Source organism: Macrotis lagotis, chromosome 1, assembly GCF_037893015.1.
Source record: "Macrotis lagotis isolate mMagLag1 chromosome 1, bilby.v1.9.chrom.fasta, whole genome shotgun sequence".
Taxonomy (NCBI): domain Eukaryota; kingdom Metazoa; phylum Chordata; class Mammalia; order Peramelemorphia; family Peramelidae; genus Macrotis; species Macrotis lagotis.
The window spans coordinates 609,020,464-609,041,483 of record NC_133658.1 but is presented as its reverse complement, the minus strand read 5'-3'; the positions used below and the strand labels follow the sequence as shown (position 1 = coordinate 609,041,483).

The 21,020-nt window shown below is 37.1% G+C and overlaps 1 protein-coding gene across 1 annotated transcript in view; it reads left to right on the top strand.

Moving 5' to 3' along the window:
- LOC141507381 (zinc finger protein GLI2-like) overlaps positions 1-21,020 on the top strand; it is a 399,920-nt gene that overhangs the window by 362,537 nt on the left and 16,363 nt on the right. The window contains 3 exon segments of the mRNA XM_074214973.1: positions 948-1,061; positions 9,260-9,391; positions 16,629-16,778. Of these exon segments, the coding sequence (XP_074071074.1) occupies positions 948-1,061; positions 9,260-9,391; positions 16,629-16,778 (396 nt within the window).

Below are 21,020 nucleotides of genomic sequence, written 5' to 3'. Positions count from 1 at the left end.
CCTGTGGTGAATGCTTGGACATGTTCTCTGGAGGAAAGATGAGCAGGGTGGTGAGATGTTATGGACACCATGACATAAGAATTGGTTTAAAGAACTAGGGATCTTAATCAAGGGAAGATAAGGAGGAAGTGGAACATGATCACTGTCTTCAAATATTAAAAGGGGCTATTATATGGTAGATGGATTCACCTTGTTCAATCTGGCCTTGATTTAATTTATAAACAGAAATCAACTTCCTCACATTCATAACTGTCCAAAGGTAGACTTGGTCCCTCCTCACCCAACATTTAAAACCAAATGCAAGAGAACCATTTTTCTGAAGATGTCATAGTGGAGATATCTGTTCATATCTGGGTTGGTCTAGATGACCTTTGAGGTCTCTTTTGGTGATAACCTTATAGGTTAAGGTGGTATATCAGCTAAAACCAGAATGGCTCTTGGTCAGCTATCCTCTGATTTACTAGTGTCTCTATATTTTCTCTCTCTCCTTTTCCTCTCCTCCCTCTTGGACATATTTGCACAAACATGTACACACACACATGTAGAAATGCATACATGTGCTTGGTTGTCAAAGGGACAATTCCAAATTTCTACCTATGAGTTTAAAGGGCCCTTCCCCTAATTTCATGGCATAGAGGTCAAAACATAAGTCTTCCCATCAGACCTAGCACCTCTGTGACCCTGAGGAAGTTTGAGTCTCAGTTTATTCTGTAAAATGGAAATGATAATATAGGTACTTCCTATTACATGGGCTTGTTTTGAAGAAAGCACACTGTAATCCTGAAAGTCCTATCAGGGACACTTAGGATGATACCTTCCTCACAACCCCTCCCCCGGTTCACCCATCTCCATCCACTGCTGACCATCCCCTCTTGCAGCGAGCTGGCTGCATCCCCTGGACCTTCCAGAGCTTGACCCTGACACGGGTTCTCCTCTGATCTCTCCAGAACAAGCCAAGCAGTGAGGCAGCAGTGAGCAGCACGGTCAATCCTGTAATTAACAAGCGCAGCAAGGTCAAGACCGAAACTGAGGGGCTGAGACCAGCATCCCCACTGACGCAGGTAACCCCTCCTCCCTAGGCTACAATGCCCATTTTCTGCCTCCCCCTATCCCCACACACCCAGAATGCCAAGGCTGAAGCAGTGATAGAGATTTTACCAATAGAGCCCCCCACACCCCATATACACTGCCCCTCCCTTCTTGGTGGGTTCGTTTCCTATTGATTTTCAAGACAGCCCCAGCTCCCAGAGGGAATTACACACAAGCATACTGGTCAAAGGATCTTACCCACTTCCATCCATTGAATGAAATGCTATTTCTTTGGGAATTTGGATGCCTGCTGTGTGGCCCAGGAATGAAGAGGGATGGGACATTTATGTGGGGAACCTCAGAAATTACACTACTTGACTTGACTTTCCAAGACTGCAAAGCTAGCAGTCCTTGTGTCTCTGAACAGACATAGATCATGGAGGAAAGGAAGCGCAACTCCCAAGTTCTTAGCCCTGGCTCCTTCCAGCTCAGTGTGAGATTGTTTGTCACACTGTCCTCGGCAGTAAGGACACACCGTCTGACACCAAGGAGGCCCCTCGGGCCTCTGCTTCCTTTCCCCTGTTATACCATGGAGAGCTGCCCCGCTGCCAATTGCATCCATCGGACCATCCTTTATCACAACTGTAAACTATCAGGCGGACTCTGGGCACTTCATTTTCATGAAATATTGGACTGTGTTATTGTCAGATGAACAGAGGTGTTTATGACAAATTCCTCTTCCCGCACGGAATCTAAAGTGGGTCTCTGCATGATGCATGGGTACGGTGAGGCCGGCCATCATCGAGGGGCTGGTAAAATTGATGAAGATAGCATATCGGTGAAAGATAAACATGCTAGAGTCAGCGCGATTAGGGGAAGGAGGTCGATCTCCTGAGGGAAGAGGCTCAAAGCACACCAGAGACCATACAACCCAGCAAATTCATCTAGCCAACTTGGGGACCCCTCCTCCCAGACCCTCCCACCCAAATAAAATAAAAATGAACTGTAGCCTGCCTGCTCTGTCCTCTAACTTCCTAAATACTCAGACCCAGAAGGAATGGTCACTTTGAATTTTTTTTTAAGGCAATGGAGTTAAGTGACTTGACCAAGGTCTCACAGCTAGGCAATTATTAAGTGCCTGAGGTGGGATTTGAACTCAGGTCCTCCTGACTACAGGGCCAATGTTCTATCCCACCTAGCTGCCCCTACTTTGAATTTTTTGTCATTTGTCAATACCCCTTGTGACAAATTCTTGCTTGAGTTTAGCTCCAGGCAAAATTTTGCTTCTTAAAACAAATTTGTGTTGTTTCTTCTCAAAGAGAAAAAGAAAATAAAAGATTTTCCTCTTTTTTTCTCTTAGCTACTAAAAACCAAACAGCATACAAAAATAGTGGGCAAGTTTTAACTTTGAGGCATTAAGGAAACTCAACACATTTGCCTCAGTATATTCCCTCTGCTGTCTTTAGGTGGACTCTTTTATCCTTTCCTCAAACTGTATTTTAATCTGGAAGCTGCTTCATATCCTTTCAAAATTTAAAAAAAAATGTACTTAAAGTTATTTACAATTTTCTTGGAAACCCATAAAGCTAAGTCTATAGAGGACCTGGAGAGGTCATCTTGTTCATCTCTCAGTCAACATGTAATTGTCATCCTAACAGATGGGCATTGATTCCACTTTTAGTCCTCCTATATTTTCTACTTACTTGGGATTTTTTTCCATTTTTGATTGTTTTTTTTGTAACATAAGAGTATTTGGTATTTAGGATGACAATTTAGTATGAACACAATTACAAAGGATGACACTTTACAAAAAAATCAACTAAAACACTCTTTTTTGAGGAATTAAATAGGAATGCATCTTGGAAGATAAGATTTTCTTTATCACTTTCCTTAAAATCAACACTCACTAAGAGATATTAATTTCAATATCCTTTCCACTTGAAAGCAGAAACTTAACATTAAAGTGAGCCAATGAATTTTGGCAAAATAAGATCCTGGGTGGTCAGAACTTGCCTTCAACTTCCATTGTCAGTCCCAGTGGAATCAGTGGGAGTTATGGATTTAATCTCTTTGGGGAGTTGTCCTCTTAAAACTCAAATAAATGTTTCTCCCAGGAGGCTATTCCAAAAGCAAAACATTTTCTGGTTGTCATCTTAAGATGATATTTTAAATTTAATACAAGCTTTTAAAACATCTGTCCCTGGAGAACAGGAGGTAGATCCCTATTGTGTTCTGAATGGAGGCTTGAGTGAAAAAACAGACCCAGCCCTCAGGAGAACTGCCTTTTTCTCCACTCTGATTTTCCCCCTTATCCCCCCACCTTCAGTCATTCATATTAAGTTCTCTTCCCAGTCTTCTCTGCATCAAAATGTGTGCTTAAGGGAGATTCTGATATTTACACTTGAATGTAAATTTAAATCACTGTGTTTCCTCTCCCAAGAATATTAGGATGTTTGAATCTTCAGCTTCCTTTCTAATTAATATTGTATAATGATAGAACTGGAAGGAACCTTAAAGACTGTAGGCCATGTCCATCTCCAGAGAAGGAGATGAGTCCCAGATAGAAATAATGACAACTCATGATTACATATCAAATTAGTGGCAGACTAGGATTAGAACCCAAATCTTTTAGTCTCTCAACCCAATATGCTAGAATCTATCCCCCATCTGCCTAAAATGATAATTGGTCTAGATCACCTATATGGAATTAAAGGTTTTCCCCCTTTAACAATTTTTTCAGTGAAGAAGTGGTTAAGGTGTAGAGGATGTGGTGACAACAACCTTCCTTAGCATTGTGACCAATTCTTATCAGCAATGACCTATCTCCATCTAATCTAACAAATTTCTGGGTTTTTCCTATTTTCAAGTAGATATGGCTAAATGAGTCACCTGCACAGTATTCTTGCTCTCCTTAGTACATCTCCTTGATTCCCTTTTCCAAGACCCTAAAGGGCAGGTTCTAAGGAAGATACAATACCTCACACATACCTAGATGAGACAGGGAAGGTTCCTATCCCTGGATAAGGAGGTGCCTGATTTGTGTGGTCCTGGACATCTTTCCATAACTTGTCTCAAGTAAGTGGGGGCAAGGGGCTGGTTCAGATCACCAGTGCCCAACAGTGGCCTCTTTTCATCTTTAAAGTCAGAGTACTTGCTTTACAAGAATGAAGAACTCATTAGGTGAAAAGAACTCTTCCCACTCCTTCCCTTGACTGGAGATTTTCAGGGATCCACTTGTCAGGGATATTGTAAAATAGATTCTTGTTTTGGAATGGAGTGGTTTAGAAAACTTCAAAGTTATCTTCTAAATCTGAGATTCTATGTCACTCTCCCTATCCTCCAATATTATAGCCTATTCTGCTTTTTGGTGAAAATCACAGATAATAGCATCAATAATAGCTATTCTGAATCCAGTTAAAAAACTTAGAATCATTTTATTTTGGCATCCTCATGACTAACAAGAAAACTCAGAACATGACTTTAGCATTGCACATAAATCCAAAATCACATTCCCAACCAGAGACCATATGAGAAAACATAAATAGTCAAATTAACATAACTGGCTCCTTCATTTGATAATTAATTGTTGAAGCAAGTGAACAAAAAGCATCTTCAAAGATGCTCTGATGATGGAAATTAGACATTAAAATGAAGTGTTAGCTCCAGAATAATTCAATGATTAGATATATGTATAAATTACAGTTGACTAATAGAAAGGAATCATGACCATATGATTCAGTGAGTCTAACATAAAAGATATCTAGTGTCTTTGCTCTTAAACTTGACCCAAAAGGAGGACCCATCAGTGGAAGAAGAATGACATAGAAGGGGACGAATGGATAGATGAATGGATGGGTGGTTGAGTAAATACAGAAAAAGTCAGCAACCAAAAAGATATTCATTCTCAAGTATAATCACTCTAATCAAATGAAATAATGCATATAAAGTTTTGTGCAAATATTAAAGTACTCCATGACAGTGAATATTAATGTGGCCAAAAAAAGGGAATTCATGACTCCCTGCTCTCTTTAAATTAAATGACTAGATATTGAGTACCTGCTCTGCCCAAAACCCTGTTGGCATTTTCTATGAGGGATTGTAAAATAAATATAAGACACAACCTCTGGCCTGGAATACTTTGCTTATCTAATCTATTTGGAATAGTAGCAATATAAAACAATATATTACTAAGTACCAAATGTAATGTACAAATAGTAAGAAGGCTAAAATAGGAGAGATCAGTGTGGGTTAGAGTGCTTCGGGAAGGCTTCATGGAAAAGGTGACACTTGAAGGAGACTTTGAAGGACTTGAATAAGCACAGATAAGTTGGAGATAGCATTTTAGGAAGAAAAGATAGCATCAGCAAAAGAGAACAGATTATATTCCGAAGCCTATAACGGATTTCTTTCTCCAACACTCTCTTCTACCTTCTCTGCCTCTCATTTTACAGATTTGTTTTCATTGGATTTTCTTTTTAAAAAACAAATAAACAAAACCCCAGAGGTCATTGCTTCCATCCCTGAAGTTGTAGCCTGGTTGGCTTGACCTGTTTTATTCCTTTTAGCTCTTGCATTTCTTTTCAGACAACTCTTTTATGGTTAACCTATTATCTATTGGTGACAAGCAAGCAGACCCAGACCACAGAGAGGGAAATTATTGATTTCCATTCACTTGCAGACTGCTAGATTTCTCACATTTCACCTTTGCTTAAATTTGTTTCTCATCATCCCTTTAGTTTTGTTTTTCCCTGAGCTTTTCCATTGTCCCAAAACCCAATAAAGCCTCCTTTGCTTTTGGGTCCTGTCCTTTTTTGAGGGTCTTTTCCTCCCATTTGTGGTCCCTGCCCTCTAAGGTCCAGTGAATCGCTTTTGTCAGTCCTTTCTACATCACTCAGTGTTTCATCATCTGCATATTTCATTAACATATTATTTGCAACCTTCCACCTGACCCCATATACATAGCATTAATTAGAAGGATAAGAGGGAGCAGACCTATCCCGCAACCCCTCGGTCACCAAAGAAGACATTTCTTGTCATCATTGATTATTACTCCATGCTTATTATAGTGTTTCAACTGTCATATGTCAGCCAATTTGAATTCATCTGGTGAATGAATTTTCATTAGATGCTACATCATAACCTTTTTTTCCATTCTAAAAAGATAACAGCAACACTTTCTTTTCTGCATTTGCAACACAAATCCCAGGCCCTTTACTTTTTTGGGGGGTGGGGGTGGAGATGGGAGGGAATAAGAAGGAAAGGGAAAAATATACACTTTTTGTTTTTTAACAACTCATTTCTTAAGAGTTATTTAGGGATTTGGAAAATAATATTAATTCTTATATGACAGCTCAAAGAGCTGAAATCCAATGCTATGTCTGACTCATCCTGCACTTGGAACTCATGCCAATAACAATCTCAAAGTGCCTTAAAATTACACACTGCAGAACAGTTGACAATTTATACTGGTTCCCTTACAACTGAGATGACAAAGTCAGGCACAATTGACTATAATTTTGGAATATTAAGATTAGGCTCAACATAATTTGGGGATAGGCAGAAGCTTAGGGGTACATTTCTTTTTCTCTCCCATCCTTTGATTTCATCACAATTTACCTTTTGTTTTTAATTTATCATGATCAATTTTGTTTGTAAGTTTATTAAAGTGATCTCCTTGTCCCTCAGACCACCCAAGTCCCCAAAGCATTCAAAATTTCCTTCAGACTTATTGTCCAATTGCCTATAATCCTGCCTGCCTCAGTTTCCCCAACTGTAAAACAGGGCTAATAATATCCTTCCTTCCCAGGATTGTTGTGAGAATTGAATGAGATCATATTTATAAGGCACTTAGTTAATTTTAAAGTGCTATATTAATTACAATCTTTGAGAAGTAAGAGTCCTCCAACGTCTTATATATAGTCCAACCCCACCAAAAGCTACACCAAGGAGTGACTCCACTTTGACTAGAACCCAGATCTTAGACCATGTGGCCAAATAGCTCAGATCCACTGACTCCAAAATGTTAGCAACTTTACCTGACCTTGCCCTTGTCTAAATTCCATGCATCTGTATGTCATGATATTTAATCTTGTAGCTAATTTGGTAAACTGAAATTAGAATTTTTATCAATTCCATTAACATGAAGACTGTCATAGAGTTGTTCTAGAGTCAGAAAATTGAAGTTCTAGTCACCAATGTGCTTAACTTTGAACAAGGCATTTGACATTTTGGGGGTCTCAATTCCCTCAACTGTAAAATTCAGAGGTTCACTAGATTAAAAACTAAGGTCTGTTCTAGTTCTAACTATATGATCTTATGGTCTGACTTATGATCATCGTATGTTCATTTGACTAAACAGGCCCTTCCTTTTCCAGTATCTACCATTCTTTCTCTTTTTTAAATTCATTAATTTATTTTTGAAATTCATTTTAAAAAAATTTCAAGTTCTAAAATCTCTCCCTCCCTCCCTCTGCCATCCATTGAGAAATTAAGTAATAGGATCCCTATTATATATGTGGAGTCATGCAAAACCTATTTCCTACTATATTTTCTCAATAAATACATTTACTTTCTGTTTTGCCAATGACATATTAGTTTTTAAAGGAATTTCAAAGAAAACTTTGCATCCCTGCCAAACTTATGTTCCTCTTCTTTCCTAAATAAAAATGGTTTTCTATTAAGATAAGTAAAATTTGTCATCTATGATAAGAAAAAACTCTTCACTTCAGCTTAGTGACTTTAGGCAAGTGTCTCGCCTTCTCTGTGCCTTTTCATAATTTAAAACCATAGGTAACCTATCACTATCACCGGACTTAATCAAAGATAAAGATGATAACACCATCTAAGCTGTTACATTTCTTACCTCTGTAACTAGGTGAAAACAAAGCTGAATTCCCTCATCTCAGCCAAACTAGTCCTTATACAGGTTAATGAAACCTGATATTTACTCAGATTCTAGGCAATAAGAATAAGCTGGATAATAATCTCATCACCTTAATGGGTGAATATTTACTTATCTGTAAATTGAAGGGGAATCTTGTAGTACCCTTCCATCTCTATGTTTGTGATTAATAACAGCACTTTTTAAGGTTTGCTACTTATTTTACAAATACTATCTCTTTTGAGTTTTACAACAATCATGAGAGATAGGTGGTATTCTTATGCCCCATTTTATAAATGAAGAAACTGAGGCAGACAGAAGTGAAGTGATTTGCCTAGGGTTCACATGGCTAGTATCATGTCTTCCTGAGTCCAGACCCTGAGCTCTAGCCATTATAGCCACCTACTTACCTAGTCTAGGTTATGGACAGAAATCCAAGTGGACTTTAGTATTGTGATTACCAAAAGCATTTGAAGTTAATACAGAATCTTCAAAGGTTTTTTTCTTTGCCAGATGTATTAACTTAAAAATAATTGAAAAGAATTATAACATTGTATCTTCAATAATCACAGGGTAAAAACTGTTAGCTAATGGTAACTCTTGTTTTTGCCACATTTAATTGAGCCTTTGCTGGAGCAGGCATCCAAATCCTCAAACTGGATTTTTTCAGACTGTTTTGGGACCCTCAGAATGATACATGTATATGTGGCATTTATATGCATCCAAATTGAGGGACAAGTATGACAAAGGGTTGTATAGGTATAGGTTATCTCATGCTTTGATGGAGGGTAGATTTATTACTTGGGAACTTTTAGAATGAGAACTTCCTCTTCCAATACAGTTTCAGTTTATAGCAACTTATAATCAGTAACTTATAGACTTAAATAACAAGTTCTTAACTTTTCTTTTTCCTTTTGGTTGTGGTCCCATTTGACAGTCTGGTAAAGAATACAGATCTCTACGCAGAATAATATTTTTGAATCTATAAGATTGCAAAGGAAACATTGTTCTGAAATGTAATTATGATTTTGAAAAAAGGAACAATTTCTTAGATCCTAGAGTTAGTTTAGTTTTCACTCTGGAGTGAAAATGAGAATAAGGTTCAGAGAGAGTGGAGAGGCTCTTCTATAGTTCAGTAACACCCTAGGGACACATTCATCCCCTACCCTTCCACCCACCCACCTTTACATACCACTTGGGAAGGTGGGGGGAGGGATCAAGTCAACACCTTCTTTTCCTGCTATAGACCAAGGATGACCAGCTAGTCATGATGAAGTCATCTCCACAAACATTATTCATGTCTCCAGGTGAAACAAGCTCACTTATGTGTTCTTTACCCTCCTCCCCCAGGAGCATCTGACAGACCTCAAAGAGGATTTGGATAAAGATGAATGCAAACAGGAGCCGGAGGTTATTTATGAGACCAACTGTCACTGGGAAGGCTGCGCCAAGGAATACGACACCCAGGAGCAACTTGTCCATGTAAGTGATGGCAAGGAGAGGCCCTTGGCATAAATCAGCAAGGCCACAACCGGCCAGTTCTTTGTCAGAAGGCTCCAGACAGCACCAGTCTGGGCCAGGGACTTCAAAATATGCAAAAAAGAATTATGTCATGGAGGCAATATGATATGGCAGGGATGAACTTGTCTGCAGAGGGGAGACATTGATATATTCATATTTCATAACTGTTAGCAACATTTTCAGTGACAGGCTGAGCCAGAAGAACTACCTTCATGTACCTGCATACACATGTAGCAATGCCTATATCCGAATAATTGGAACAGGGAGAGAAGCTTCCCTACCCCCAGGAAAGGACCTGCCTTTAGAGGATGACAAATTTGAGTCATTTGATACTACTTTCATAGAAGGCTGTAGGATGTAAGAAGTATTCAACACCTGGCCTCCTATTTGATTGTCCTACCTTCTCCACAGGAGGGCTGAGGTGGGTAGTTGGGCATCAGAACCCCTTAAGTGGCTTTCCCCTTCCTTGGTGGTTTTCCAGTCCAGTGAGTTACTGCAGAAATGGTATTCTTCTGAAGAGAAGTCCAACTGACACCATGTCTAGCATGACATCCCCCCTAACACTATTACCCCAATAAGTCTCTTGAATAGACATTCCTCTTGAAATGAAATTTATAATGATTATTAGGCTTGGTAGCTTTGAAGAACATCAGGCTAAAGTGACTCCCTTACTGAATGAAATGCTCACTCAGAAGTTTCCTGTTATCACTTAGAAGAAACTAGGCTGTTCTTCCCAGACCACTTCCAGAAGACCTAATTAACATTGTCTAAGCTCTAAGGTAAATTTAAAGCTGTTAGATAAAGAAAGTTAGCTAACTTTCCAGACTTTTCCTGAATTCATAGTTATTTATTATAGTTGTCTTTTTTCCTTTCCTTTCTTATGAAAACTCTAGGCTTTTTTACTATTTCTTTATAAAGGCTTCATTTCCAATACCTTGCCCAAGAAAAGCAAAACATTTCTGTCCCTGGGAGGTATAGGAAAGGTTTACTATTTATGAATCCAACAACCATGAATTATATTTAATTATATCTAAAAATCACATATTTTGAGTTTATCCCACACTTTTGTAGAGTGGATTTCCTACCCATTGTATAAAGTAAGACCTTTTGTCAAAGGTTGTCTCCCATTTCCCCAGCTTTCAGTCTCCTCTTTCTAGAACTTGCTTGCCTTCTCTCTCTGTCTGGTTTTGAAGCCCAGAGATCCAGACTTAAAGTTCTCCTAAAAAGCATCATAGCTGACCACAGACTTTTTTGTGCTTAGTCAAAGAGTTATGTTTAGTTAGGAGAGACCCACTATCATTCCCAGATCAACCTAGCCACATCTGAAAAGGCTCTTCCCTAGAGAGTTGGCCATTAGCTAATGATTCTCTTGAACCATAGCAATCCCTACAGTATTGTCTCTTAAGGTGTGGAAGGGATGTCATATGCATTTGTTGGAGGAATGAAGAAATAAATAATCTTTTGAAATTATTAAAGTCAGTAGAAAAATCCAAGTAAGGGACAGACCCCCCCACCCCCCAAGGAAATGATCCAGGAGGATGTGGGAAATAATTTGAGGTTTTAAAATATTTTCACTCTAAGTTTTTTTCTTCTAGTTCAATGTCATCCTACAAGGTACCTTTCAGAAGTGTTTCAGAAATGGGTCGATCTATGGGGAAAATAAAAAATAGACTTGGCTAATATTTCAGCAAATATGAAGTGAGCTCCTGCCCCATACAAGACAATATGTCAAGTACTGTGGGAAACTGAGAAGTAAAAAAATACTGTCTCTATCCTCAGAAAACTTAGAATGTGGTTGGAGAGGTAAGGCATCTGAGAAGGTGATTAACAATAAGAGAGTGTAGTATAAGCACACGAGTAGTATAAATAATTAGAAGAATAGAGAACACTATTAACTGGAGGAGTGGAAAAGAACTTTATGGAAAAGGTAAAATTTTTATCCAATTTTCAAGAATGGATTGATTTGGATAAACAGAGGAAGAGAGCAGAAGGTAATTCCATGTGATCAAATAGTCAAGATGAAATTATGAGAAATGCAACCTGAGTCTGCCTACAGGAAAGGGCTGACCCCAAAGGTTGCTTTCTTCTGCGTCAATCCTGATGTCTAGGCATATAGTAGGTGCCTAATAAGTATTTGTTGACATATTGATTAAAAATGAAATAATAGAAAGCCTTAGATATCAGAATTAGAGGGCTAGCTTCCCATAGAAGAAATTCTCCACCAGAGAGCCTCTAAATGGCAATGTAGAGGAAAAGGAAGGGAAAATCATCTTTCCTGATATTTGACAAGACCTCTAGAATTCCCTAGGGCTTCCTAATAGGCAGGCATTGCCCTTCCCATGATAACATGGTGGCCCATTTGCAAAGCTGAATTTTCCTTTGCTTCCAAAAATGGATGATGATTTAGCTCAGAGTGGAAACATGGTACACAGGCGTGGGCGCTGGGCAGATTATTAACAATTTGTTGCTAAGTAAACCAATAAGAAAAAAATATTTAAAGTTGTCAAGAAGCATTTTTATCATTTGAAAGGCTTTAAAAATGGAAAATGGGGCTAATATGATGAGATTATCTGCCATAGTTCAAAGTGTTGTAGATTTCACTTGCGATGGATGCCCATATTCATATTCATGAAGTTCAGTCCTATACCATAGAAAGCAAGGCTGCTTTTCATTGCTTTTTTTCCTCTTCACTGAGGCCATAATGCTTTTCAACGTCTGTGCTTTCAGTTGGGTAATAATGGAGCTCTGAGTGTGGGCAGGCCCTCCATTCATCCTCAGGGTTGCAAAGTTATAGAAGTTGTAGCAGGGGGAAGGGAGAAGGGAGAGGATGGAGGGCAGAAAGAGGAAAAAAAAGAAGGGAGAAAATGGGGGAGGGGATAAAAGACACAGAAGGAACTAAGAAAAGGGAGGCAGGAGAGAGAAGAATGGGGGGGAAGAGAATTAACACACCAATAATTCAGTTTTTCTTGATTTCAAGCCAATATAATTAGATAATATATATATTATATATACATATATATAAAGCATTTTTAAACCTTAAAGCACTATAAACATGTTAACTATTCTCATTATTATCCAGACATTATCTAGTTGACAACTAAATCCATATCTTAGTTAAGAAATTTTTTAAATATGAATTTTTGATATCTTTTGTTTACAAATTGCCTAAATTTGCCACAAAGCCTTCTCCTTGTCATCACAAGCGAGCCATCTCATATAAAAATATTTTCTAAGAGAAAGAGGACAAAAAGAAACAAACAACAAAACAAATCAATACATCAAAAAAAAGTCTGACAATATTTGGGACAAAGCTTGTTCTTTGTACTTTTGCAACATTTATTTTTACTGTTTTTGATTATTGTTCTTTCAATTTATATTGTTTTAGTCCTTGTGTATGTTGCTTTCTTGGCACTACTTAAATTCCCTTGCATCAGTTCATGTCTCTCTTTGCTTTTTTTCTCTGTACTCATCATATTTGTTATTTCTTATAGAACAATAGGCCAACGTATTCACATACTTCAGTTTAGTCATTAATTTCCCAATGAATGTATATCTGCTTTGTTTCTAGCTTTTTGTTATCACAAAAAAATGCTGAAAAAAATATTTTTGTATATCCGGCCTTTCTTTTTACCAATAGTCTCTTTGGGTATATATCTAGCAGTGGAATCTCTGAGCCAAAGAATATTGGCATTTAATCACTTTATTTACATAATCTCAAATTGCTTTTTAGAATTATTATTATTTTTTGGTTTTTGCAAGGCAGTGGGGTTATAAGATTTGCCCAAGGTCACACAGCTAGGTAATTATTAAATGTCTGAGGTCGGATTTGAACTCAGGTCCTCCTGACTCCAGGGCCTGTGCTCTATCTACTGTACCACCTAGCTGTCCCTAGAATTCTAAAGAAATAAATTATTAATTCAAAATGACAAAGATGAAAAATTATTTATTTGGTAGAAAGATAAACTTTCAATGTAAAACTACTGATGACATATGTATATTTAAATCTGGGTGGTAATTAGAATAGGAAAAGGAATTTGAGGGTGGCAATGACATATCACCAAAGAAGAAAAATCAGTGAATGTTGCTGAAAGAGTTCAACGATGCCAACACACTTCTCTCTCTTCTTACAACTTCTCAGTTGTGTAATCTCATGGCAAAATTATTAAGATTGTCTTCAGTGTCCCAGACTCCCTCTTCAGCACTCTTACCCTTTCTGATAGTACCACCTCAAAGTAGTCCACCCAAACCTTCAGGCCCTTCCTCAAGCTTTCTTCTTCCTCTTCAACTATCCTTTCTTCTACTTGTTCTAATCAAAGGATTTGACAGACTCATCCACACTAACCATTTGTGGGCAATGGACCTCTCAGTGGGATTTATATTTGAACTGGAAACAAAAAATTAACTCTAGAAAGCAGAATTTCAAAAGATTAGAAAGAGTTCTTTTATGGGGACAGAACAACATGAACTAGGGCTTCCTAAAATTATATGAAGAAGGGAAAGAAACTGAAGAGGGAAGGAAGAGAAGGATCTTTAATAAAACTTTAATCTTTTATAGTGCTTTACTCTTTTCAGATAATTTTCACAGATCTCACCTCATTTGGTCTCCTTATGATCATTCTATATGAGAGATGAATCAGTTATTATTATTCCTATTGGACAGATAAGGAAATTGAGGTCCTTGAAAGTGAAGTGAATTTCTTAAGATCGTCTATATAGTTATTTGTGTAGATAAAATTTCAACCTCTTTCCAATAACCTATTCTAACTCTACAAAAGGCAGACTTAACTTACCTCTACTCTTTAACTTGGATTGCGTTTAGATATATACAACTATCATCTCTTTTCTCAGCATGATGGCTATTCATTGGACATCTTTCTGTAGTCACTGGGAGGACACCCTTTAAATAAACAGATTAAAGGCAGAAGGGTTAACATATCATTAGTTTGCTTACATCCCTGCCATTGATGGACTTTAGCCACAACTGCAAATCACTCTTGAATATGTTATAAGAGCACATGCTGAATAACATGGCAGCCAAAAAGGGTGCAGGATCAAAGGATTTAGCACATAGACTAGAAGATATTCAGGAAATTATCTACCCCTTTCATTTTACCAATGTTTAAATTCAGACTCCAAGAACTTAGGGGCAGTTGTTGGTACAGTGGATAAAGTGCTGGGCATGGAATCAGGAAGATGCATTGCAGCTTTGTGTGACCCTGGGCAACTCACTTAAACTGTTTACCTCAGTTTCCTCTTCTTTAAAATGAGCTAGAGAAGGAAAATGCAAACCACTTCAATATCTTTGCCAAGAAAATTCCGAATGGCATCAGCAAGAGTTGTACACAACTGAAAAAATCAATAAGAAAACAACAAATGAGATAATTTAAGTGAGTCACATGAAGAATGAAGATCAGAACTAGAATAAGAACCTAGATAATTCTATTTCCAGTCTGGTTTTCCTTTTGCCATAGAATGAAAAAAAGGAAGTAGAACAAAGGAACTTGGATAGATACTTATATGCTTAATGGTTTTCCTGTTGTGTATACTCTTGTCTAAGAAACAACTATTGAACCAAGGAATATTAGGATCTAGGTTCTTCTGGTACAACTTTTTCATTTTGTGAATGAGAGACTGATTCCCAGAGAATGAAGTGAATCTATTTGAAAAGGAATAAAAGACTTAAACAATGAGAGAAAGCTCTAACCAATGACATGTTATCAGCAAGTATAGGTCTTGGATGGTTTAATATTTCCTAACCTGTACCCCAGATTCTAAGTGGGAGAGAACTCCTTTTCCCCTATAAAGAAAAATATTGGCACAGGTTACTTGATAAGATAATTGCACAAATGGCACCATGCTCATCATAAACACTTAATAAATTAATTTGATATGTTTTGATATTTGTCCATGTGAATTACAGAATATCCAAGTTGAAGGGCTCCTTCCTAATTTCCTCAACAAATAATAATGTAGCCTTTTCTTAAATATCAACATTGATGGTGAACTCACTTCCTCCAGAAGAAGACCATACCATTCTGGGGTATCCTTTATTATTAGGACATTGTTTCATATCAAACCTGAATTTCTACCCATTGCTCTTTGTTCTACCCTTTAACACATAACAGCTGTTCTGTTAAAGATAGCCATCATTTCTCCATGCAATAAACATCCTCAGTTCTTTCAGTTCAACTTTGTGTGGCCTGGTCTCAAATGTTTGAACTAGCCTTGTCACCATCTCCTGAACTTGTGCCAGTTTATCAATGCCTTTTCTAAATTTGGTACCTACTTTATATGTGGTCTCACCAAAGTAGAGGACACTTGTGAGAAATGATTATTTCTCTCATATTTAAGTTATTGTTTTATTAGGATCAAAATTTTCCCTTTTTTACTTCCTCATCCAGAAACTAAACAGTGTGAGTAATCTTTCTAAAACATTTAATCCAGCCAGAATGACTAAGATCCAATCAAAGACAGTAAAAGAAATTCTAAGTTTGGGTGCATTCTTCCTCATGTTTACTCAGATTGATCTGAAATATATTGAATCTCCCTTTTGTCAGATAGATGATATGGAAATTGAAGTCTCTTTAACCAAGATTTTGGTGACCCTAAGTATATATCTGTAGATGCTCACTGTAATATAACGCATTGTAATACTCATTTTTTCATTAATAGTTAACCAGAGTTGATTGCCAATCTAAGGAACACTTGTCTTTGAAAAGCATATAAACGGTGAACCCACCACTATGAGGGATCTTTGTGCTAAAAGAAATGGCCAAATAACCATCCTTTTTAAATAAACATACTGGCATTATTAATAAAATCATTAAATTAGCCCAAAATTATTTCTCTAAAATCTTTTTAAATGCCCCACGATGGAATTGCTATCTCCCATTTTTGGTTTGTTTTGGTTTTTGGAATGTTGCTCATAATTGTTTAAAGTTTGTACTACTGTTCCTCTTTTAACTATAATGTTGATTCATCTTGAGTTTATAGTTCATCAAAATATCCAGGTCTTTTCTACATTAACTGATGCATTTAATGAGTACAACTAATGAGTTGTTTTAAACACAAGTGTAGGACATGAAATATATCCCTATTAAAATGTCATCATATTATTCAACCCATCATTCTAACTTGTAAAAAAAATTTGGTTGGACTAGATTTGAGTCATCCTAATCATCTTTCTTATTTCTTGCAGCACATTAATAATGACCACATTCATGGGGAGAAGAAGGAGTTTGTCTGCCGTTGGCAAGACTGTACCCGGGAGCAGAAGCCATTCAAGGCTCAGTACATGCTAGTGGTACACATGCGTAGGCACACTGGTGAGAAGCCACACAAATGCACGGTAAGAAAATTGATGGACTTAGTAGGCAGATTTTGCCTTTTGCTGTCATACAGTGAAACGAAGTTATTTTAAACTATTTAGGCTTTTTATCTCACTTGAATATTTTTAAACACTTAATTATGTAGGTAAAATGTTTTGAGTTTCTAAGAAAATGGAACTAATTAGAAATTAAGAATGCTTCTATATTTTGAAAAAGATCTCTCTTTTTTAGATTTGTTTTCTTAGAAATCCTTGAAGTTTCCTTGATTATCCCTTCTTATTGCCACCTGAGTCATTTCTGTTAATTTCGACCTGCTGCTGTTCCAATCATCCCCTTTTTCTCCTGTTCAACAATCCATGAACCCAATGAACCTATTACTCAACCTAATCTCTTAAGGATATCTAATGGACTGTGTATCAGTGCAATAAATATATGGGGAAATGGAGCACATTTGCCAGTGATTTTATAGCAACCTTCTCATAACCCATGACAGTGAAACCATCATATTTAGGTCCATCATATTGCTTCCCTTTTCAATGAGTGGGAAAGGGGTGAGAGGGAAGGAAAGAATTTGGAACTTAGATTTTTTTAAATTAATGTTAAAAACATTTAGGCTCTAAACTTTTTAGTCTCTAGTGTGTTACATACATGAGGAATTAGAAAGGGACATACAAGGACATTTCAAGAAATATGCTATGAATGCAACACAGATTTGGAAACATTGAAAGAACAATTTGCAAGTTATCTCAAGAAAGGAAAATACCTAATTAAAAAAAGAATCATAGATGGCATTTTAAAAGGGAAGCACAATTGAGATGATATTACTTGCTGTAAAATGAGTACTCAGAAATATTGAGTGCTCTGCTTTTATCAGCTACTGATCAAGGTATTGATATATCTATAAGACAATAATCTGCACATTTAGGAAGGAAGGAAAAACAGACTTATCAAGTTCCTATTATGTGAATATTATTTAACACTTTGCAAATATCTCATTTAAGTTTCACAACAATCTTGAGAAGTAGGTGCCATTATTATACCATTTTATAATTTCTGTGTAGGTGGTGAGTCTATAAAATCATACCATTTTATAATTGAGGAAACTGAGGCAGACAGAGGTTAAATGATTTGTCCAAGGTTACACAGCTCCTAAGTACCTGAGGTTGCACCTGACTTCAGGACAAGTGTCCCAAACACTGTACCACCTACCTGCTTAGTACTTGATGAAAATAAAAGAAAATAGGGCAGCAAGATAACACAGTAAGTAGATAAAGCACTGGCCCTAGAGTCAGGATCCAACCTCAGATACTTGATATTTATTAGCTGTGTGACCTTGGGCAAGTCAAATCCAGCAAATCACATTTTTCAATTGAATAAAAATTTACAGTTGATTGAAAGATGTAGAAAATATGAGATTTCACTGTGTTTATTGTTTGTTGGTTGTGGGGGGAGCATGAGAGAGGCATTTCACCCTTTAGAGAAAAATATAATTTTAAAAATTCTCCAATATTCTATATCCAATGCATATATTAAAGGTTATTTTAGAATCCCCAATAGCTGCTAAAAAAAAATTGACTATTTTAAGTGATCCTCTGGTTATCAGTATCAAGTGAGGCATAGAACAGGAAGACCTATTCTTTCCAAAACTGGTTACTGATACCTTGGAGGATGTCTAGCAAATACAAATGGGAAGGAGGATTTCCCAAAGATTATGAAATACCCCAGATTTTCTTATTTGCAAATGACATTGTACTGATTCCATCAAGTCCTAGAATACAATAGGACCTCTTTAATGAGATCAGTGTCCACTCTGGGATTAGACTCACCACCTACACAGAAAAAAAATAAATGGATGAAAAAAATATACACACACACACACACACACACACACACACACATTGCAGAGGGGAAGTCTCAGTACATGTATCTTGTACAGTCATGCGAGCTGAGCACAGAATTGAGTAGGAGCATGAAAGCAGATTGCATTTCGGCTAAGAAACTGTGCTGTATTCCCAATAATCCCAGGCTGTCATCTAACACAAAACTCCATCATTTAATGATGGTATAGCTAATAAAAAAAAAGGAAAGAAAAGATGAGGTGATGACTGGTTATTTGATGCCATCATCAACTTCTTGTGGGATTGGCCTGAACATGCTACTTTATAAGAGAATTTCACACTATCTTATAGAAAAACATAGTTCAAGCAAATGAAAATATATTCCCAAGTACTAATTCTCTGCCCAAAAGTATTTGGAAACATCATACTTTAGATAAGTAGATAATTAATGAAACTAGTGATGCATAAGAAAGTCTTTGTTCCAGGTAATGATCCTGGAATGGGGGTGGGTGGGGAAGGATATCATTACTGCTTCTTCTCCATAATATCGCCCAACCCCACATCTCACCTCATGTTTTCATTAGTCTACTTCTATCTTGCAGCACAACCATCTTCCCAACATTCTCTCAGAAGGCTTGAATTTTCCCAAAGATCCCTCCCATCTGGTCATGAAGAGGGCTGGAGTGTCCCTTCTTGTAGCCCAGTTATATCTTGCCCCAGAAGTTCTTTCCCCTTCATTATTTTTGCTCTAAGGGAAAGGGGAGGGGAAAATCCCTAATAAGGGCTCAGTGAGCAGCCTTTCATCTCTCAAAGAGGCAGAATGTGAACATCAACAAAAGCAAAGCTTCTGTGTGAAAGACTCTTAGTCTGATTCTTACCTTCTCCTCAAACATTACTGGTAACCTGTAGAGCCCCTAAGACATCTCCCTGCAGATAGAGATGAAGTCAAGCAAGCTTGTTAGTTCAACCCAGGCACCTTTCTTCACTCTGGGCTCCTTTCTCATGTTTCCTTGCTGTGAGTTTGTTCACCCCCCCCCCCCAATATCCTCCTGTTCCTCCAGCTGTCCAGAGAGATCACCCCTCTCCTTCCCCAATAGCTGCCAAAGGCCTGCCTCTCTTGGGACTGACTTGTGTTCCAAATTGACTTTTCCTTTTTCCTCTGTCAAAGATTTCCATTTGCTCAGGACTGTGATCTCCTATCACTGGGAAAAATATTCATACTAAGGTTTAATGAGTGTGAACTTGTGAACTTAAGAGTTCACACTCTAAAAATGGTTATATTTCAAATTTATTATTTAGTTATTTTTAACATTCTTTACTTTTTAAAATTTGAGTTCCAAGTTCTCCCTCTTTCTCCCCTAATCATCCACTAAGAAGGTATGTAATATGATATCAATTATACATGTGAAATCATGTAAAACATATTCCCAATACTATTAGCCATATTTCTAAATAAATGCAGGAAAAGGACAGTGAGAAAATTATTTTTATTAATAATATTTTTCTGAATTACATGTCAAGACAATTTTTAGCATTCATTTAAGGTTTTGTATTCCAAATTTTTCTCCTTCCCTCCCTTCCCATCCTCCCCTATTCCTAAAATGGTAGGCAATTTGATCTAGGTTATGCATATCCTACCATGTAAAACACATTTCCATATTAGTCACAGTTGTGAAGGAAGAAACAGATCAAAAGGAGAAAAAACTGTGAAAGAAAAAAGTAAGTGAAAAAAGTTTGTTTCCATCTGCATTCAGAATCCATCAGTTTCTATTATCTGGTTGTGGATAGCATTTTCCTTCGAGAGTCCTTTGTATTTTCTTGGATCATTGGATTGCTGAGAAGAACTGAGTTATTCATAGCTGATCATAATACAAGGTTCCTGATATATAATATTTTCCTGGTTCTGATCATTTCAAAGTGACAAAATTATATTCAATTTGTACTCTGTTCATCAGTTTTCTCTCTGGAGGTGCTAGCACTCTTTTTTTTTTATCATGAGTCATCTGGAATCATCTCAGATCATTATATAGAGCAGAGTAGCCAAGTCCTTCATAGTTGGTCATCATTACAACATTGCTATTATTATGCACAGTGAAAATGATTATATTTTAAAAGAGGATACCCTAAGACTTTAGCTGATGTTATTGTTTTATTTTATAGATACCTTTTGTTTTTATATCACTTTCATTTACAACCATCCTTCCTCCCTCCTTTATCCAGTGAGCTGTTTAAAAGAAAGAGAAAAAAATACTTCAGTAAAATTAACCAACACATCAGCCTTGCCTGATATCTTGTATTCCACACTCATAATCCCTGACTCTGCAGAGAAGGTAGGAAAGTTAGGCATCTAGACATTTAATAAGGAAGAAACATTTAATTTTGAAACTTCAAGTAGACAAGAGGAATCTGTTGAAGAATGGGCTC